This window comes from Molothrus ater, chromosome 2 (genome assembly GCF_012460135.2).
Source record: "Molothrus ater isolate BHLD 08-10-18 breed brown headed cowbird chromosome 2, BPBGC_Mater_1.1, whole genome shotgun sequence".
Lineage (NCBI taxonomy): Eukaryota > Metazoa > Chordata > Aves > Passeriformes > Icteridae > Molothrus > Molothrus ater.
In genome coordinates this window covers 50,157,283-50,178,717 of record NC_050479.2, presented here as the reverse complement: position 1 = coordinate 50,178,717, position 21,435 = coordinate 50,157,283, and the positions used below count along the sequence as shown (strand labels likewise).

Genomic DNA, 21,435 nt, shown 5'->3' with positions numbered 1-21,435 from the left:
CCTATAGACCAGCAAGGCAACACAGCTGAAGAACAAATAAAATCTTTTTTCTCCTGATGATCTACACATTGCTTCTTATTAATCCTTACCTGAGAACATGAGGAGATATCTTTAAAATTCTTTTCGAACACAACAGATTTGGTATCTGGGCTGATGAGGTTAACTTCAAACCTTCCAACCTAAGGGAGAGAAAAATAAATCTAATTTATGACTGTCTCAGGAGTATAGCATTTACAGCAACAAAAATGTCAGAATCTTGCCCTTTCTTGCTCACATGGAGTATCTTTTGGCACAACAGCTTACTCAGCAGGAACAAGTGTGCCAGGGTACTGTAATTCTGCCCATGTTGAGTAAGAATATTTCAGCAAGCACAATACACTCAGCTGAATAACAAAAATTACTTGGAAAAAACACAGCTTTTCTTCCCCTCCCCCACCCTTTTTCTTCAAGTTATTTTAGTCCAAAGATTACATGTTTGTCAGACAATACTAAAACCTTTAGGAAATAATGTGGCTAAATTAAAAGCTGGGGAAAAAATGGGAATTCTTGGTTTTTAAATTATACTATAGATTAGCTGAGAAACTAAGACGATACTTTTTGGTTTGTAGTAATTCCAAATGAGAAAGAGTAGCTTCTGCAGCAAACTACCTTTTAGCTTTTCCAAATTGCTTCTCAAGCCCATGGAATTTATTCTACAGACCTCGGATTTTTTCAGCTAAATCCTGTTCATTACTAGTGATAAGCTGTGGCTTTCTGAATGGAAATGCATTCTCACTTCAGATATCATTTCCACAAGAGAATAAAAACATGATCCTTAAAACAAATGGAAAGACAAAATCCAGGCATTTAGCCCACTGTTATTTTAAGGTCCAAAGATTTTTCCTTTTATGGGTCATCTCCTTTATGTGTCCTTCTCTTTTCTCAAAACAAGTTCCAAAAATGTGAAATGCACTTCAGGCAAGAGAAGAAATAACCACTGGAGTCTGAAGGAAGAAGCCCTCAGTGCAGAGATGTTTGAATACTCATCTTGTAAAGAGGGGACATTAATACAAATTATCAAAAATAGGCTGGCTCAAACACAAGGCTGTGGAAGTCTCATGTGAAATTTTTCTTTTTAAGTGCACAAAAAAAAGAGGCTTTGTTTGCATGGTAGCCTTCATTGATTCTCTTCTTGAAAGAATATTCATGTTTTTCAGCTAGGTTCTAAATATCACCAACACAGACAATCCAGAACGGTACATAAAATATTTATTTCACTAAAAAGTCTGCTCCTTTAATTTATGGATTACTCCATAAATAATTACTTTTTCTTAAAATCTGCCTGAGCTCATGAGTTGAGGTGAAAGCTCAGCTACTTGTGTTCCAATCATTTATGAACAGATACAAAAATATTTGCAACAAATCGTGAAGCCATACTGGATCCATATTAGTTATCTTGCAAAACTTGTGTCAAACTGCACAGGGGAAGAAGACAAGAGCAACAGTAAATTGCTCGCCCTAGAACCCACCTGGAACAACATTGTCCTGTTCTTCTCAGAGTCAGAGGGCTGGACGTGACTGGGAGCACTGGCGTGTCTCCTGCGGGACTGTGCTTTCAGGTTTGTGTCGTGAACCCTCCTCTGCATCACTGCAGTGACACTGCTGCAGCGGGAGCGGAACTCCTGCTGCTCATCGAAGCCAGAGTCCTCCAAAATCCTCTCTGGAAAGAAGCCACGAGTGCTGGCCAGGTTGGTCAGGTTGGTCTGGCTGCCAATTGTAAACATTGCAGCACGCCCTGCTGTTGGGGTGCTGTTGGGGCTGTCCAGCTCCTCAAAAGGGCTGTCCAGAGGAGAAGCTGGCACATTTTCCTCACACAGGGGCAGGTCCAAACTCGACTCGTTATTGCGCTGCTCGTTTAACAGTTTCAGGCGCTGCCGCTCATGAAGGCTGAATTTCTCTATGCAGTCGTCAATCAGTGTGGAGGGAGCTTTTTTGTGAGCCACTGTCACCTTCCCACAGTACAAGACCTCAAATTTTTGAGAGTCATAGAAGGCATCTTCACTCTCCTTACTTGGTTTGGCATCTTCTTTCAGTGCTGCTTTAGAGACTTGTCTTATGCTGCTGATGACATCAGGAACCTGAGGGGACAGTGTGAAAGGCCTTTTTAGTAACCACAAATGAGACAGCAGAGACAGTGATGCATCAAGCATTTGTTAAGGTAAGTATTTACACAAGCTATTTCTCCAGCAGAGTGCAACAAGCTTCTTGGCAAAGAATATAAAATCAGTAAAATCTAAATTCTCTATGGACAATTTATGTAGTGGAAGCAGAGCAAATAATTTCTAATTTTTTTCCTGGAATGTCTCCCAGTACATAAGGTTTTAAATTACCAGAAGGTCAACTGGCAAATGTTCACATCCTTTTTTTTTGTTTGTTTTTACTGAGACTACCTTCTCTTTCCCATTGTCCTCTGCCCACATTGGCATGTTTTACTGCTGTGCTCTGTAAAGGGTCATCACTGCTCCTTTGTTTTTATTTTGCAGAGACACTTATTCTATTCTTAAGACTTTCGGGAACAGTTTTGTGGACAAGAGACCAGCAATCTCCATCAGTTTCAACTGACAGAGTTGAAACTGCATTAGATCTCACTTATTATCAACTATAAAAACCTTGCCCCATCCATCCTGTGACACAGTTCACCTTAAGGTCACACTTCCCTGCTGCCTCAGTCGTTGTGCCGTAAAGCAGCACACACAAATCTCTCTTCTCCTCTGCACAAACCCCTGCTATACCCTGTGGGGCCAAACTACACACCTGCAGAAGAAACTCACAATTTCAGCCCTGGATCACACAGTCTTTCAAAGACACCTGGTTCTTCCTCCATTTTATCCCAATCACCCTGGGAGGAGTCTGGTTTAAGTACCAACATATTTAATATGTGAGCACATTTTTCATTTTGGCTTCACAAAAGAAAACAAGGACTTCCCCAACTCTACTAACTGCAGATCAGAGTGGTAATAGTTGCTCTTTTGACAGTACCTACTCTTCTGAACCATACTCTTTTCCACATGTCCCATTTCTCTAGAAGTATAATGAACGGCATCACACTACATGCATTGGGGAGGTTACCAGGGACAATGAGATAAAGAGCATAACAATCCCATTTTCTTTGCAAGAGAAATCAGTTCTCAACATTCAACTAATCCAATAGAATCAATCAACAGTTTTTGTATTCTATACGGCTTCCCACTACAATATTTGATATTTTTCAAATAATTTTTCTATTAAAAGAAGGTAACCTTAAAGTCACACCTTAAATAATCCATGCTCTCTACAGTATCTCTTTCTTTCACACGATACCAGCTGAAGCTTGCCACTGAGGCAGAAATCTCATCTACCAACATTTCTGCAAGTCAGAGTGGAAAATTACCTCATCTTAATCCCCATCTCCCATTACACACTCCTCATCCCTTGGGCATTCAACTCAAATCTGCTTCCAGTTCATTTATTGCAAAATGAAGTTCAATTACCCTAAGGTCTGCTGACCTTTTGGCTTCTATCCCTTTAGACGTCACCATCATCTCAGTTTTCAGTGGGGCTAAAAGCCAAGTCTAGATCTGGCACAGATACCAGAGTGGAACTGTTCTTCCCTCATTTTCACTGCCAGGCTGCTTTACCATCACCCAAGGTGCACTTCCTCCCAGCCAGGGCAGTTCAGCTGGACATGCAAAATCTTCACCTTGCACTTGCCTGTTTGTACTCCAAGATGCAGCTCTTTTTCCACTCATTGGTCTCTTATTCTCTCTATGGCCAAGAAAGAAGCTCTAGAGATTAAATTCCTTAGTTCTCTATTTTAACAAAATTCACAAATTAGCTACTTATTAATTAAAATTTCCCTTTTTAGAATCCAGAAGCTGTTACAGGGCAATTCACATACATCTCTATTCAAAGTACAGTGAAAAATGATAATTCTATTCAAAATGCATATATTTTACAAACAATCAACTCGAGTAACCACTGTCAGTTGTTTAATCAGCAATTTAATTCTTTTTAGAACTGTACCATCACTTCCACACCAGTAACCAGGTTTTTCCTCCTGCTCATCACCTCTAAGACAAAAAAAAAGGTATAAAAAAAGTCTTTCTAAAAATACTCAATAACTTCCTAACACATCCCTTCCCCCTCTCTCCCCCAGCAAATGTCCAAATAGGCTGGGGATAAGACACTACCAATTCTATCCCAAAAGTAATACCCATCCATTCCCTCTTCTGTCAGAGATCTCCCTCACAAAGGCACAGAGTTTTAAGTAATTGCAATTTTACTTAGAAAAACCCACAACCCTGCCATTTATCACTTTTATTTACATCTTTTTCAGATTGTGTATGCTCTTCAGACTAGTATTTCAGCCACAACTATTATTTCAGCATCTCTGCTCCTTAAAAAGCTTTTGCAATACATAAATTCCTACAGTATTTTCACTTGTCCATAGAGGATCCTAGCATTAGATCAGGGGTTTCAGCTCATACAGCCCAAACAATCCTTACTCCCTGCTTTGTTTAGGTAAACTTTTTAATAGGCTATGTTATTTTTTTGGGTGCTCCCTCATCAGCATTCACTTTTTTTCTTCTTTTCAACCTATAGACAGACTAAAACAAAATATCAAAGTGAACATTTTGAGACCTGTTTAATCTCTGTAGATATACTTTCCTTATATACATATGAAAAGAAACACAATGTAATGCAATACAGGGATGTCACAATTGATAAGTAATATCTATCAGACAGCCCAGAACCAGTTCCAGATGCTTGTTATTGTTTCATGGGTACTCTCAGTAGCATGGTGTAAAAAACAGTTTCAACTATAACAATCAGGACAGATACTAACACTGCCAGGCTATGAGTCATGCTCATGAATTTTATTGGTCTTTAGTGTACAGGAGTAACTGTGTGCTGCTGCTGATGTACTCAATGACTGACAATGTGCCAGCCTGTGCTGTTAGACCTGACCCTCTTCACTCTCAGAATGACTCTTTCTTACCAAGAACCAAAAGCTACTTCTGAGATGTACCTAATCAAAGTAGTGTTTTCATGTAAAGATTTGATGTTGAGTTAAAATCCCTAAGTGGGATCAAGTGGAGTCTAAACAACATTTCACATCTGTGTTTTTCTGCAAGACAAGATGAAGAAAAAGTTACATAATTATCAATCATACATCCCAGTATGGCTTTTTACACATTTCTTTGACATATACCATTGGGTTTTGACATTTTGCTTCTCTGTGTATCAAGAAACCCCAATCAAAAATTTCACCATTGAAGTTGTGTAACTTTTGGATTTGGATATTAGCTTATTATTTCTTAATGTCAAAATTGCAGGGCAAAGTTAGACAAGATAATAAGGAGAATGAAGCTTTTAAAATACTGAATTACCTGGATGAAAATCCTTAACTACTTTTAGAAATCAGTTTAGGAATGATATACACTCCTGAAACAGTCAAAACTTACTAACATGTTTCCAAGTCCTAGTATTTCCCTGCAGAAGTCTCATTAAATTAAGCAGCCAGAGAGAGAAATGGGATTCTTACTCATGAAACCCACAAGGCCATTGACAATCTTCCTGGACATCTACTACCAGCTGTTACAATAGGGCAAATGAATTATTGTATAGGTTTTCAGTATTCACCTGAAAATAAAGAAATTAAATCCTTCAAATGTTTAAGCAATCGATCTACTTGACATACTACATACAAGCCTTGAAGGTAGTTACATCAAGAAGAAAGACTGGATGAGACAGGGCTACACAGTGTATTCTCATGGTGAGAGAAGCACACTTCCAGCCCAAACAAACCCTATGGTGGGACAATTCAAGAAGACTGAATTCTCCCAGACTTTGCCTTTCCCAAATCCCATAATCTAGGGGCCTATAATCTTTTTCCAAATATTGTTGGAGAGAAGGAAATGACTATGTTCCAAAGGGAGTTGCACAGGGCTTCTCAGTCCAGAAAGGTAGGAGCTGATGGTGTAGTGCTGGTACACCAGATCTCAAATGCAGAAACATAATGTAGAGCATTATTATAGGTTTTATTCATGAAGTTTCCTATACTGCTGAGTAGCAGCAGACTGTTCCATGAATCAGAACAAGGAAATCACCTCCCACCCCAGTACACCTCCTCAAATGTGCTGGAAAAGCACACAAAGCTTTCTCTAATGCAGCAGTGACCTCATGCTTGAACAGCAACTGGCACACTGAACCTTCTCAGGTATTAATAACCTGAAACCAAACAAAATGGATCTGAGAGCTTCAGATGAGCTTTCTTCTCCTCCAGGATGTCAAGAGCATCCATGCCTGTCAGGAAGAAACAGCAAATGTGTACTTCAAGACCCTTGAAAAAGTGCTCACAGTAACTCAATCTCTGAACAGAGCCAAGAGAACTCAAGAGTAGAAATCCCTCCTCAGGCCTGTTCCAAACAATGCCCCCAAATGCAAGAGGCCAATAAGACAAGGATGGACAGTGGGTACCATAAGTACAAAACTAAACCTGTGATACTAGTTTGGGTCTCCAGTGTGAACAACACTAAAAAACTTGGTTGAGAAAAAAGAAACCAAAAAACCGAACCCCAATACCAAAACCAACCAAACAAGAATGCAACGTAAAAGGCAAGTAACAAGTGCTTTATATCACTGAAGAGACAATATTCTCCTCCAGGGAAATATATTTGATCTACTAAGAGTAATTATAGAAAAAGAAAAAAAAAAACAACCACACACTTGGGAACCCACATCTAATTTTTTATTCACGTCCGAGTAGCCTAAGATTGTATGAACCAGTCGTCATCCAAAGTGACCAGATTCAATGTGTGGTGATTCAAAAAGGAAAAGTTAGCTGCACTCAAATGAGAACAGGTGGCAGTGGCCAAGCTCTGCATCACCTACAAGTGCATCCTGATCTGAAAAAGTAACATAATAAATAAAGCATGACACTGACACAAAACTCGTTTACCACAGGCAGTAGAGTTTTGATAGTTGAAACTAATGGCAGCACCAGTTTTAGCCAGATAATCCCCAATCTCCTCTATTTGTACCACACACCTATGATCTTGCTTAGAGACCTTTTGAGCTATTGCAGCACATCATCCATTTGGCCAGGTACTGTAGAATAAGGTGGCAGCACTCAGCTAACTCCTGCTCTGCAATTCAAGAGCTAGATGTAGTTCTGTCCCTTGTGACTAGACCTGCAACAGTGTTAATTCATAAAGGACAGCAAAAGCCTTCCTCATGCATGAGTAGCACACTGCACAAAGGGCATGTGATTAGTACTGCCAAGAAATATTCTATTATACGTCAATATCATTATACACTTCACTGTGTTCTACACAGAATAGTATCTTCATGTTAGAAAGGAACATCACTTTAACTGATATAAGGAATGCAAGGTCTTTCCTCTGACCAAAGTGTAGATTAAAACCAAAGGGAGGATTGCAGAAAAATAATTACCACCAAATTCATCTCACGTCATGTAACAGATTTTGCTAAAATTAATTCCAACTGCCACAACCCTTAAAACCTCAAAAACAGAACTTCAGTTATGAGTGTTTATCACCAATATCTTTAAGTTGCAAAACAGAGAGACTGTTGAGCCTACTAAATCATGCCTGATGCAGCATAACAACAGCACATTTTGTCACAAGTCTAGAAAGGGCAAAGCATCTCCATTGTAACACTACATGCTTTCTTGAACAGCAGTGACAGAAGTGGAAGCATTAAAAACAACCGAAAAACCAACCCTTTGAATTCACAAGAGCCTCCAGAGAACAAAGGTGGATGTCTCCTTTTGGCTGGAGGGATAACTTTCAAATGATCCCTCCATAATTACTGAGCAGTGCTTTCAATTTTAATCCAAACTTAGAACTTGAATGCTATGGATATTGCAAGGAAGAACAAAATTCACTGTCTGGATTCCATTATTTCCACAAATGAACAGAATTTCACTGTGCAGAGAAGCTGCAGCTTGTCCTAATTTGTGCCTAGCTTCCACATGGAAAACTTCAGTCTGGAATTTATTAACAAAGCAAAGCCCCTCTTCATACCATAAAGCTTATAAACATAAGAGCAACTGTGAAATACTAATCTAACAAACACGCCTAACAAATGTGGCTACTTCATGACAGCATTTCTAGCAAGGCAATTACTTTCAAGACAAGGAAAAAGCTCAACCCCTCTCACTCCATCACCACGCAAAGTGCAGTGGCAGATCCCTTCCACTGTACAAAGGGAGCTGACTGAACTTCCCACACACTCGACAGAGCCGACAGTACCTTCTGGTGGGAGATCCAGCTCAGAAGCAGAGGCATGTCCAAGCAGAGCTGTCACCAAACCTCAGTGCCATGAACACCAAGACTCAGGAACAGATTCCTGGGATAAGAAAGTGCAGAAAGGATCTCCCTCTCACAAAGGGCTGGCAGTGCTGTCACAGCACTTCCTCGGGCTCGTTTCATGATATCACAGCAGAGCCAGAAATCCATGCAGCAGCCGTTATTCTTCAAAAGCCAGGCATTTCCTGACTTGGGGCTGGAAGCATCCGCACTGCTGGATTTGAATAATGCACCCCACTCATCATCAAGCTATGTACACTTAAAAACGAACAAAAGAGAAACAGGATACTGCTCAGAAATCAACACCCTGTGCTTTGCTAAGTACTGGGAGTTTGACATCTGTCAATAAGAAAGCAACACAATGTGAGAAAAAATTAGGAGCAACTGGAATGGTTCTCCTTTTAGTTAGTGTTAACTTGCATATCCATGAGATAGGAGAACCCAGCCACAGCAGTGAAACATGAACAGAGACAAAACAAGCTGCATATAATATCCTGCTATGTACCAGGCATTTGTCAAGGAGGCACAGTTCTTATCTTAAAAAAAACCCACAACCAAATGCCAGCCAAAGTGCAGATAGCTGTAACTACTCTCAACCAGAAAGAAGGGTGGGAGAGGGAAAAAGTGGTTTTCCTTTAACTGCTATAAATGTTTTTACTGCCATCCACTTAGTCCAACACTGATCATTCAGACCTGTTGTACTTCTAAAACTGCTGCATTCTGCTGCTTTCCACTCTGCTGACAGAGCTCCACTTCCCGGTTTTCACCATTAAAAATGCATCTTTCCAATAAAAAGATAAAAGACCAGCTTGATGTCATTCAACTTATGCAGTCACACAAGCAATTTGCTGACTTTGTTTATGCTAGAGGTATTTAGAAACTAGAACAGAAGAATCTGCCTCCATCAGCTGACTTACTGCTGAAGGAATACTGATATCTTTGTTTTTACAGAAATAAGGAGGATTTTCAGCCAAGAGAAACGCTATCCCAAAGAGAAAGGAGTAACAGCCAAATTACTAAGCATTTCTATAACCCATCTGCACTTACTGTACAGTCTAAAAATAACAGTTTAGAAAACTCCAAGTCAGGTTCTCAGCAGGCAGTAATAAGCAGCTGCCATCAACTCCAAATCATTCTGCTGTATGTCTGGGCCAACACAACACAAGCCCAGTAGCAGAAAGCTGGAACACAGGGGCTGGCATAGAAAGTTTCAGTGAAAGCGGTTTTTGGAGCTTTAAGCTAGCTGCCATCCCTGGCTGCTAGTGCTTTCACATTTCTTCTCTATAGGCTCATGGATTCAGCCTAAACTGAAAGCATCAGAAAACAATTAAAGGATTGATTGCCTAGAGGAACATTAAAGGATTGCATGGAACAAAGTTTTGCTTTCAGGAGACAGTCTTCCTCCTATTTGCCTGGCCTATATTTTTCCCAGATGACTGGTCAAGACCCAGCTAGGTTTGCTTCTCAAGAGCTGCTACAGAGCAGTGCATGTATTTTACTCTGACATTCAGCCTCATGCCACATACTGGGGAGATCACATACTCCTGCCAAAGGCAAAGCTGAAGACTACTACTACACCACCCTAAAGAGGGTTCTCTTTTTACATCAGTAAGCTAAAATGAAATCAAATTCAGTTTTCAAAATAATTCTTATTCAAGACCAACCCAGGAATTACTTACACTGATGAGTTTTGATATAGTCAACGAGCAGAAAAAAGTACCAGAGTTGCACAGCACACGTTTAGCAAACCATCACAGTAGCTAATTTGCAGCTGGAAACTTGTGGATCACCTAACATATTCCATGTGCTACACACACACAAGGTGCTTCTACGCCAAATATCCAAATTTAAGTAAACAGTATAATGGTAGAAGGTGGATCAAGTTACTTAACAGGAAAGAATGTCTAAGAGTTACAAGATGGTTTAGATGCCTGAGCAGACAATAGGTCCCTTTCTTAACCAAGCACCACTGTCAAGTGCTTGCATGAAGGAAAAAATAAAAAAGCAACCAAAAAACCAAACCCCAATACCAAAGCCAACCAAACAAGACTGCAATGTAAGAGGCAAGTAACAGGTGTTCTATAATGTCACTGAAGAGACAATATTTTGCCTATCCAAGAACTTCAGGGATGGCAGTGACAGCACAGCCAGACACAAGAGAAGCAGTGCTCAAGCAAGGATGGCTCTTGCACTCAGCATTTTGCTCCTATGTTTAGGTCAGTCAGGCTTGATGCTTTTCCACCTTTCAAATACAGCCCAAATTCACTCAGCTTGAGTACTCTGCAACCCACAGAAGTGTCAGTACAGAGGTCTCATGATGATCCTTATGCTCTTGAATATGTAGATTAGTAAAACAATTCATTTCATCCACCAATTTTATACTTCGAGCATATGCAAGTTTGTTTCCAAGTTTAGGACACAGTTCCCAGGGAAAGACTTAGCAAAGTACAGCTTGCTTGGAACAGCAGTTCTTTACCCAAGTTCTTACAAACTACTAAAGTACAAATTCAGATATTAGGTAGGAATTTTCTCCTGAAAACTGTGTTTCAGCTTAACTTGGCACTTGTAGTAACAGGTTTATTAAATATGTTGTTTTTAAAACTCCATCATGTTTAACACATACCCTATTTTTAAAAGGGCTTGCCTGAGAAGATAAGGCTGTCACGTGGACAGTCCCAAACAATTAATACATTCTCTGCATTCATTTCCTTTTGAGGGGGTGGGAGGGAAAGTTGGAGAGCTCATTGAAGTATTTTGCCCATTTATGGTCACTATCTACTTCTCCAATACAGATCAGAAGATCATGAACTTCATTTTAGCAGATTTAAAGTGGCAATACTGAAATAAATGTTCCAGGCACCACGTTTAAGAAGGTGGCAATTTTTTAATTCTTTAGTTTCAGATAGCAGTTCTCAATATTTTAAATTTAAAATATTAACTAACACGTTGATTCACTATGAAATGAACACACTTTGGTCTGGTTTTCCCTAGCCAAGGATCAAGATTTCCTGCATGGCAGATCATGAGGAGCCCTAAAGTGAGCATCATCCCAGATTTGGTTAAAACCTACAATGATACCCATGGATGACAACACTTTTATAACTCATTCACTACAATAACCACTTTCTTCTATTATCACTGAAGAAGAAGATGGTGTTTTAATTCAGTGCTGGCTCTGAGAGATGGGAAAAATTAGATTTTATTCAGTCTAGCAGATGTGGGTATGCTTGGTCCAAAAAGTCAGGCACTGCAATAACTTCTAGATCCCTTAATGAGGCTAGAAATTCCTCAATGACTTGAAACCAAGGAGTTCCTTCTTTCCCTAGTTGATGTTTTCCCACAAACTCTCAATTGCAGTGGGAGGTTTCAGACCACAGACTTTCCTTAGAAAAGGTTCTGCTTACAGAAAGTTGGACACCAAGAGCAGTGTCATGCAGCAGGTGATACTGTGGCAGAGACAAAAAGTGTTACTACTGGGTTCAAGGCTCCTTTTGTCACAAGAACAATCACTAAAAAACTGTGAAAGACAAATGCACGTTTCATCAGACAATGTGGACAGAGTATAAAGAAAACAGCTGGCAACCTGGTAGCCTTTCAGCAGCTTTGCCATCACTGCCAAGTAATGTTCAATAGTTTTCTAGTACTTTGGAAACACACATCTGTACACGTTCCAGCTTGTCTGCTAATTTCACAGTTCACAAGAGCAGCTGCCTTGTCTTGTGACAGTATCAAATGCCTGAGCAACCAGCAGCACAATTAACTCTCCCCAGATAACAACCAGCAAAACACAGCAAGGAAGGATTTCAAAGCCATACTCATCCAGATGCTGAATTACCAACTGCTTTGAAATGAGGTGCTGGGAGCTTCCCCCTAACTATACTTCCTTCAGCACCAAGTCTCGAACCACCACTTTGCCTAGGAGTCAGGGGAATAATGAATACCACACCTGAAGGCAAAGTTAGCACAGGACAAAACACTGAATACTGATCTCCCTGGGAGTCACATTAGTCTAATCTTGTCAATCTCTAACTGCTTAAAATATTAAGATTTCATCAGCTTGTTAGTCACTGTAAAGAGAATTAAATCATTAGGTAGTTATAGTATTCAAATGTAAATCCATACAGACACAGCTGCATGGGGAAGTATTTCAAATTTAATAGCTGAAAGTAATTAAATGTATGATCCTTTTACATTTTGACATAGAGAAATTCTGAAAGAGCTACAGATTTACTGTTACTACTACTAATAATTAAAAAACCAAAAAACCAAACCAAAAACAACTCACAAGACCCTGGGGAACAGAAAAGAAAATGCTTTCCCAGAAAGCTTTGATATAAAGCAGTCAATAAAGTAAACAGACAGTAAGGACCTTTCATAGAAACAGCTTTATAAGGCAAGACTCTTGCACCAATAGTGACATACATGAAGCAAGCTAAGGGTGTGATAGAGACCCATGAGACCCATCACATGTATTTCCAAAAAGTCTGCGAGAGCATTTTGTTTTGGTTATAAATATGGGTTCTACAAAACTGAAGGGGAAAAGGGAGCATAGAGGCACTTAATCACTGTGTAAGTAAGAAAGCACAACAGGTATATACAGTCAAGATGGGTGGGAAGGAGCTGTTTCTGAGCTTATCAGGAAGGTTCTACTCATTTTTTTAGGCAACATTTTCCTATACATCAGGTAAAGCAACTTTTGCACTGCTTCACTAATTGCTGTTGGTAGATGCTTCTCATTTCAGTACTGCCAAACTTTATTTTCTGAATTTATTGTGCAGGTATTTCTGCACCAGCAGCTGCACAGCACTGCCTGACAGCATTAACAGTAGGATTTTTGGAATTGGCTTGAGACCACATAGGTAAGAAGAATAGCTAGACTGCATTAAATAACTGCACCTAACCTTTTGATAACAATATTCACACGAAGATTAGCATTGGCATTATGGAGTCCTAGCAACACAGTGACAAATTAACCCAGGAGTTCTAGAATTTCAGTTCATTATTAATGCAGAGCAAAGCCCACACTGCTTCAACTTTCATAGCAGCATCTTTACTTTAGTAGTTCTGAGTTTATGTGGCAAAATTTTGGTAACAAAGGGGACTGCAGGGGTGACTTCCACGAGAAGCTCCCAGAGTTTCCCCAGTTTCCAACAGTCAATGCCAGCCAGCTCCAGGACAGACCCACCACCCACCATTGCAGTGACAGTGGTAATGCATTTGAGAAGAGGAAAACCCTGTGCAAAGGCAGCTAGGACAGCAAAATGAGAACACATGAGGGGAAGAGCCCTGCAGACAACAAGGTCTGTGAAGAAGGAGGGGCAGGAGGTGCCCAGGTGCCAGAGCTGAGGTTCCCCTGCAGCCCATGGAGCAAGCATGGTGAGGCAGCTGTGCCCCTGCAGCCCATGGAGATCCATTCTGAGCAGAGATCCACCTGCAGCCCTTGGATGATGCTACACTGGTGCAGTGGAAGATCAAAGGAGACTGTGACTCCATGGGAAGCCCAGGCTGCAGCAGGCTCCTGGCAGGGACCTGTGGACCCATAGAGAGAGAAGGCAACAGTGAAGACAGTTTGCTGGCAGGAGTTCAGCAGGAGACCCAAGCTAGAACAGCCTGTTCCTGAAGGACTACACCCTGTGGGAGGGGCCCTCGCTGGAGCAGCCTGTTCCTGAAGAACTGCACCCGTGGGAAAGACCCAGATTGGAGAAGTTGGTAGAGAGCTTTCTCCTCTGGGAGGGGCCCCACTCTGGAGCTCGGGCAAAGTGTGAGGAGTCCTGCTCCTGAGGAGGAAGGAGTGGCAGAGACAATGTGATGAATCCCCATTCCCTGTCCCCCTCAGCTGCTGAGGGGGAAGAAGTAGAGAAAATTAGGAGTAAAGTTAAGTTCAAGAAGAAGGGAGGGGTTGGGGAAGGTGTTTTCAAGATTTGGTTTTCTTTCTCATTACCCTACTTTGATTTGATTGGTAATAAGTTAAACTCAAGCTGACTCTGCTTTGTCCATGGCAGTAATTGCTAAGTGATCTCTTCCTGTCCTTACCTCAACCCACAAGCCTTTTTTCATATTTTCTCACCCCTGTCCAGCTGAGGATGAGCAAGAGCGAGGCTTTAGAGGGTGTCTGGTGTCCAGCCAGAGCAGCCCCCACACCAGTACTATAGCTGGATACCTGTGTAAGGTAGGTTCCCTGCTTGGAAAGGAGAAGGGCAGCACAGTCCTGATGTCTAGGGCTTGGTAAAAATATACTTAGCTGTAACATGACAAATCCCATCATGTGGCTCCTGCCTGGACTGGAAATAGAAACTCTTATTTCTGGTCTGATGGGCAAGGGATGAGAAGGGAAGAGTGATTTTGTCACTGACACAGCAGTGTTCTCGTGTCATATTTAAATAAGTTATTTGGAAGGATAATGCAAATCCCATTCACTTCAGCTTACTACAAGAGTCTCTTTATAATTTCACCTAAGGTAATACTTGTCATGCTCAGCTGCCATCAAAGCAAGATATGCCTTCAAATAACTTAAAGTTTCAGAAATAGAAATAAGTATGTGGGTTCTCTCATGGAAGTCAACAGTGCTCTCTTGACTGAGGAAATTAAAACTCAGTTTATCCACAACTTTGTCCTTCTACAGCTTATTTTTTACTTCCACTAGCTCAGACTATGAAAGATTTCTCTCTGCAACTGGAAGTCGGCTTGCTGATGAGAGTCAGCAGTGAGAACACAAACTATTAACAGAAATCAGAAAAAAGGTGCCCTAAACAGTGAACTTCATTCCTCCTGCTCATCAGCTCTCTCTCCCCTGGGGGATCTTAGTTGATCTGGGAATTATCTATCTTAGGAATCTATTCTTGGTCATGTCTGAATGTCCTGTTCTCACTGAAGTCAAGCCTGAAACTTGTTTTGCAGAGCCAGCGAGGAAACATTGTATCACAAAAGTTAAACATATTTCTTAACTACCCATTCTGTGATTCCCAGCATCCAAACCTGGAAGACAAGGTGTGTCTCTGTTTGGTAGGATTCACAAGTTTGCCTTCCAGTTTCACCTGTGACACCCACCAGGGCTTCCAAAACAATTCCATACATTTCTATATAGTAGATACTGACAAACTTCAAGGAGAAACAACAAAAATCTCAACTTCAAGGGTAATCTCAAATGTGATGGAAATATACAACACTAGCTAGATTTATTTATTCTCTAGGGAATTTTTAAACCATCTGGCACAGTCCCAAGTGCTGTAGTTTCTGTTTGTTCAAGAGCTCTCAGGAAGCTGAAGCTAGCAAGCATAGGACACAAATCATTTCTGTGTTTTTGTTCTTGTAAAAACTTAACATCTTGCATAAATTAGGTAACTTCAAAACAGAGTTATAATCCACTGAAGCAGGTTTAACAGATTCATACCTTATCAAGAGAATTTTATCAGAACTTATAAGAGTTCATAAATTAATATGGACTTCAGCTAGAAGCAAAATCCAAAAAATACATAACCCATTTGAGAAACCACTATGGAACTCATAGACCAAAATGTAGTTCAAAGGGATTTACATGAACAGAAATAAAACTGAATATATGGACATCTCCATCCATATTTTTTCATAAAAAGATGACCATTCCACTAGCATGTAAATTTTTTTGGTTGGGTTTTGTTTATTTTTTTAAGTGGGGAAGACCTTTGTGACGGTTTATGAACCATTGGAGCAAACAATGACAAACTCATAAGTGAAAGTAATAGAAAATATAGGAACAGGCATGTTTGCTCCCAAATCCAGTACTGGCTATGTACACAGTTTCAAGGTGACAATTCAGAGCAGCTTTCTCCAGAGTCACAACCTGCCCAGCTGAGGTTGCTCTCCCTGTGCTCAAGCCTACATCCCAAAAAGAGATTTTAACATCCTATTTTTCCTCATGGGAACACTGGGAATAACTATCAGACTTGGATGTTTAATTTAATATCACACCTAAAGTACTGCACCTTCTCTACCCAAGCAGAGGAGGTATGAAAGGAGACAATTTATGCCATTTATGCTTATGACAATCCCTGTTCAATCTGTTGGACTTCTTCAAAGATGCATCACGTATAAACACCAATCTTGGAATTAAACAATTTGGAATTGCTATCAGCGCATAACACTTAAAAAAACTGTGTTCCTTTCAGTTAGTAGCAGATTGATGATCATTGTTAGCCCAATTTGTTTAGATGATGCCAGCTCTGAGGCTGACCACAGCAAACAGGGGTTCTAGAAGGACACAATTAAGTAGAGTTGCTGCAAAGAATTTGTAAGCCCCAATAGCATATGGTAAAAAACAGCTACTGAACATCAAATTTAAAACTTGTGCCCTCTTTTCTTCATCAGAACACAAGAGGAAAGCAATCCATGAAATAAGAGCTAATCAAAGGAAAAAGAAAGAAAAACCAAAAAAGAATGTTACACACAAACACAGTTAATTACAGGGCCACAGAACAAAGCCTGTTACAAGTTACTGGATTGACAGGTCTGAAATTTTTATGTACAACCAAGGAATAAGAGTCTTTTGAGTTAAAAAAACCAAAACTATCCAAAGTGTCAGAAATTGTCACTTCTGGAGATCAGTCACTGGTTTAAGTGGATAAATTGGTACGTAGGAGGATGATTTTAAGGCAGCACTTCAAAGAAACAGATTAGGTAACAACGGATACATGTCATGTAGTAACATCCTGGTACTATACGTTGTTCCAACAAGAGGCATGAAGGTGAAATATAGGGTTTAAGAAACCAAAAGTTTATTTCAAATGCCAAATATACAAATTGTATAAGATTAGGACACTGGTGAAGAACAACTGGAAATCCTAGTATTTTATTAGGGTTTTTTTTCCTCTATCTATGAACAGAAGCAGGAAATTAAGATCAAAATGAGGTCATGTAGCTATAATAAATGCTGATTGCAAGAAGTATTTTAGCCAGAAATAAACAAGGCAGAGTCATCTTTGTGAGCAGCTTTTGTCAATAATCCTGTATTGTTTATATGATACACCGACTGGTTGTTGTGAATTCCCAAGCAGATAAGAACTGTTCATAATACACAGACTTCACAAATAGCCCCACCTCAATAAAACTTGGGGATGCACACCTGCTATTCAGAAATTGGGATTCCCATCAAACTTCAAATTACATCTTATTTCATATTCTATAAATTTACAGTAAAATAGCTGTGATTTATTCTTTTAGGGAAAAAAAATGCATCATTTTGCCCAGTTTATGAAATATCCTACAATTTCATTCTGGAAAAAAAACCCAAACAGACATTTGGAAAAATATTTATGTAATTAGAAGGATTTAAAAAGAGGATTTTAAAAAGAGTAAGCTGCTAAAAACACACTTGATGTCAACTCAACACTGAAACTCCCAAGCATGTATCAAAACTACAGTGCACAGCCTAAATGTTTTTTAACCTATAATTATATGCAGCATAATTGGAAAGCCTCAAATTTACAAGAAGTGGTACACCAATTTACACCAAGTGATGACAAGACGACAGAAGAAACTCCCACTGGAAAGGGAAACCCCACTCCCCAACAGCTGGTGCTTAGAAGGGTTTGTACATGCAGCTGGAAAGGAAGAGATTAATCTCAGAGCTGAGATGCTGAAGAGGTTCCCTTCTATCACCTCCCCAGTATTCTCTCAAGATAACACAGCAAAAATTGTGGTGAACCTGGCTATACTACATTAATAGCTGGCCTTGATGATCTTACAGGCATTTTTCAACTTTAACAAATCTATGATTTATCCTGATAGATGCATAGAAATAGGATTGCAGACATCACTGTATTTCTATTAAGCTTGGCTGGATGCTCACACCCACAGAAGGTAAGAGTGACTCTCAAACATTCATTTACAAAAAACATCCCATTTTGCCACCCTCCCAGCACTTTCACAGGCTTTATAGCTGACTTTCCTTGAATACAAAGAACTGAGGCTGTGACTGTACCCAGCAGGTGTTGCTCATAAACTGACTAAACTAAAGCTTCAGAGCTTTTAAGTTCCCAGGCAATTAAAAAATATTTAACAGACTGAGTAGGGGAGGGGGAGCTGCTTTTTACAACACAAGAAGCCCCTTCATTACATTAAGAACAAAGGTGCATTTATATCATTTCACTGCTTATCTGAACACCACCCTGCGCTATCTAACAACGCACACACTGCACTTTGCTGATAAAGCACCCTGTGCTAAGGTAGCTGTACCTACGGGATGTGAACACGTGTCCTGAGCCCACTACAAGCAGCACAGAAACAGATGATTTCAGGCTTTATGTACTCAGCTTGGATTTCATCAGCAGCTGCACAGAGAAGCCTCTGCACACCTGCAAGCCTGAAAGAACACTGGCTGCCTTTGCTTTATTTTTACTCTAACTTGAGATCTTGTCATCTTAACCTTTACCTTCTAATATCATCAGCTACATTAGGCTGAGCATCTTAGCCAAGAGCTTCCCACTTGGCCAGCCAGAAAAGAGACTGCAAGACTTCTTTTTTTTTTTTCTTTCATTGAGGTCCTGAGGTCATCAAGGAAGGGGCCAACCAACACCCACATCCAAAGGTGCAGTAAATTAACCTCGCAACAATGCACAGAGAGCTTGGCTCTTGGAACAGAAGTGTGGCCAAGAGGCTGCAATGCTCACCTCCATTCACAATGTTTTGCCATATTCTTAGGCTCTGCGAGGATCCTCTGCAAGTGCTTTTTAATTTAAAAGCAGAAGCTACTAAATTATTCTTTATTTTACTCTGGAGGGAAAAAATATTTGTTTACCACAGTATTCTTTATATGTACAGATGCAATTTCATTTCTTTGGTAGATCTCTCAAGTTACCACTAAAAGGATAAGGTTACAATATTTAATTTTCTACAGTACAATTGCTTGGGGAGAAAAAAAAGAACTTGCTTTTCTGAGACACTCAAGAATTAGATGAGAAATTGAGATCCTGGCAGTAAACTCTCCCCTGCACCAGCACTGTTTCTCCATTATTGTAAAAGTGCAGCCTTTAATCTCTTTCCTTCCACAGCCATGCCCGGAAGAGTCCAGACAGACTGATCAATCATTTCTAGTCAGCAGGGTTCTGTGAAAGGACAGAAGGTTTTCCTCTCAAAACAACCTGCAAGATCAGTTTTAAATGCCTATGAAGGTTCACGATCTGAGGTATGTGGAACATTTTCTATGAAGTAATTACAAAGGCGAGGCAGTAGAAAAAGAAAAAAAAAAAAAAAACAACAAACTTTTGTATGAGAATTAGTACCACTTCTGTAAAAGCTTTTTCTGTACCAGAATGTTTAAACAAGAGCAGCCTATCTACAAAACAAAAACAAAAAAAAAAACCCAAAAAACCAAAAACCACCCAAAAAACCCCCCCAAAAACTGTAGCCAATAATGAATAAGTTAAATATGCACAGAGAGGAGGAGGGGAGAGTCTCTCTTCCCAAAACTTGAACCAAATAATGAAGTTCATCTTTCCCAAGAAGATGACAGCAGACAAAGCTTTCCCTCAAAGTCACCTGTGTCATCTGTACATTCAACTGCACAGTGACAGCTTCCAAAGCAGCCAGGTTCTGGCAAACAATACAACAGCTCACACAAGGTGAACCAGTAGAGTCCACCTAGTATCTCTTTAGAGTGTTTCAGAAATCATTCCTGCTAGCATCATTTTGCTACACCTTCAAGGAAGCTGGTGGAAGAGATTGGAAGATGCCAGCCCCTCAAATTTCAGCAACAGGAAATAGCCACCATGAAACAGTTTTATTTGTAAATACAGCACTGAGTCTTTATGCACCAAGCAATCAAAAACACAGCAACAATGCAAGCTGAAGGTGAGCTTGGACAGATAAGATTACAAGATATACAGGTGCTTTACAGAGAATTCTGACTGGGAACACTTCAATGCACTGCCAAGCACTATCACAAATTTGGTGAGAACTGCATTAAAAAAATAAAAAGCTCTGATTTTCTGTAAGTCATACTCAATTTATATCCAAGTTTATTTTTAGGCATCAAGTTCTATTTTTTTCATACTTCAAAAAATGAGATTTCAGATACTTCATTCCTTAGTAAAGCTGATCTACATTACATAGCACATAAGTAGCAGGAAGAGCATAATCTGATTTGTGGAGGCTCATGAACGACAGACAGGACATTAATACATGCTACTTAAAACTTTATCTCTTAGGAATGAGTTTATTTGCCTACCTATGGCTCTTCAGTTCAGCTCAGTAGGGCGGGAAGAAATTCAGTTGTTCTCAAAAGCTTGTTTTCAGGATTCAGAAACCAGGCAACACAGTAGGCTACATCTGCACGTCTTATCTTTTGCTCAAAGCACAGCCAGCTTAACCATTCCTACAAGTTAACAAGTGCTTGTAGCAGCAACCAGGACTTCAGAGATTTATTTTTTCATAAACCCTTTGGTTTATATTAAATTCCAACACAGGAAGCAAGGCTGATTTCTGCTTATAAAACATTATAACTTATCATTTCACAGAATGAAACTATCAAAATAAAGGTACAGTGTAACAGACCATAACAACGTACTTTTTCTTTCCTTTTCACATGAAACTAGTTTTTGGAAACAGGCCTCAGACTGGAATCCCACACTGCATGTCTTAGTTCTGTTCTTAATGAGCCTAGTCTATCACAGAGGTGAGTGTAGTCATTTTCTGGGGAACACTCAGGGATATAAGAATGCTGCTCATGCACAGGCAGTTGTATTTCATCCCCAGCATCATGAGGCATGGCAGGATAATGCTGAGAAATTGCATCCTCAAGCACAGACAGAGCAAACATACATTTAATGGCTTTCTTTTGCTGCACCCAATGTGCAGCACCTCAACTTCATTCCTTGCCTCAGATATTTGAACCTTTTAGGGAAAAGCAGAGCTTCCCAGTACCTAGACAGCAAAAGGAAAGAGTGTTTGGAATAAAACACCCACTATTTAGAAAATCAGAGTGAAAGACCTTATTGGGGTCTCCACAGCTAACCTGGAGGAGCCCAATCTGCCTTTGTAAGGGATCACAGTGTGCCAGCAGGCTTCTCACAATAAAAGAGTTGCATGTCCAGCCATGAGACTGGAGGAAACA

At 40.0% G+C, this 21,435-nt stretch overlaps 1 protein-coding gene across 2 annotated transcripts in view; it reads right to left on the bottom strand.

Moving 5' to 3' along the window:
• Positions 1-21,435, bottom strand: part of TBC1D4 (TBC1 domain family member 4) — a 98,814-nt gene that overhangs the window by 40,720 nt on the left and 36,659 nt on the right. For both annotated transcript variants that reach the window (XM_036393314.2, XM_036393332.2), the window contains exons 2-3: positions 1,509-2,117; positions 90-179 (exon numbers count right to left, since the gene is read on the bottom strand). In XM_036393314.2, coding sequence (XP_036249207.1) covers positions 90-179; positions 1,509-2,117 — 699 coding nt within the window. The remainder of the gene's footprint in view (positions 1-89; positions 180-1,508; positions 2,118-21,435) is intronic.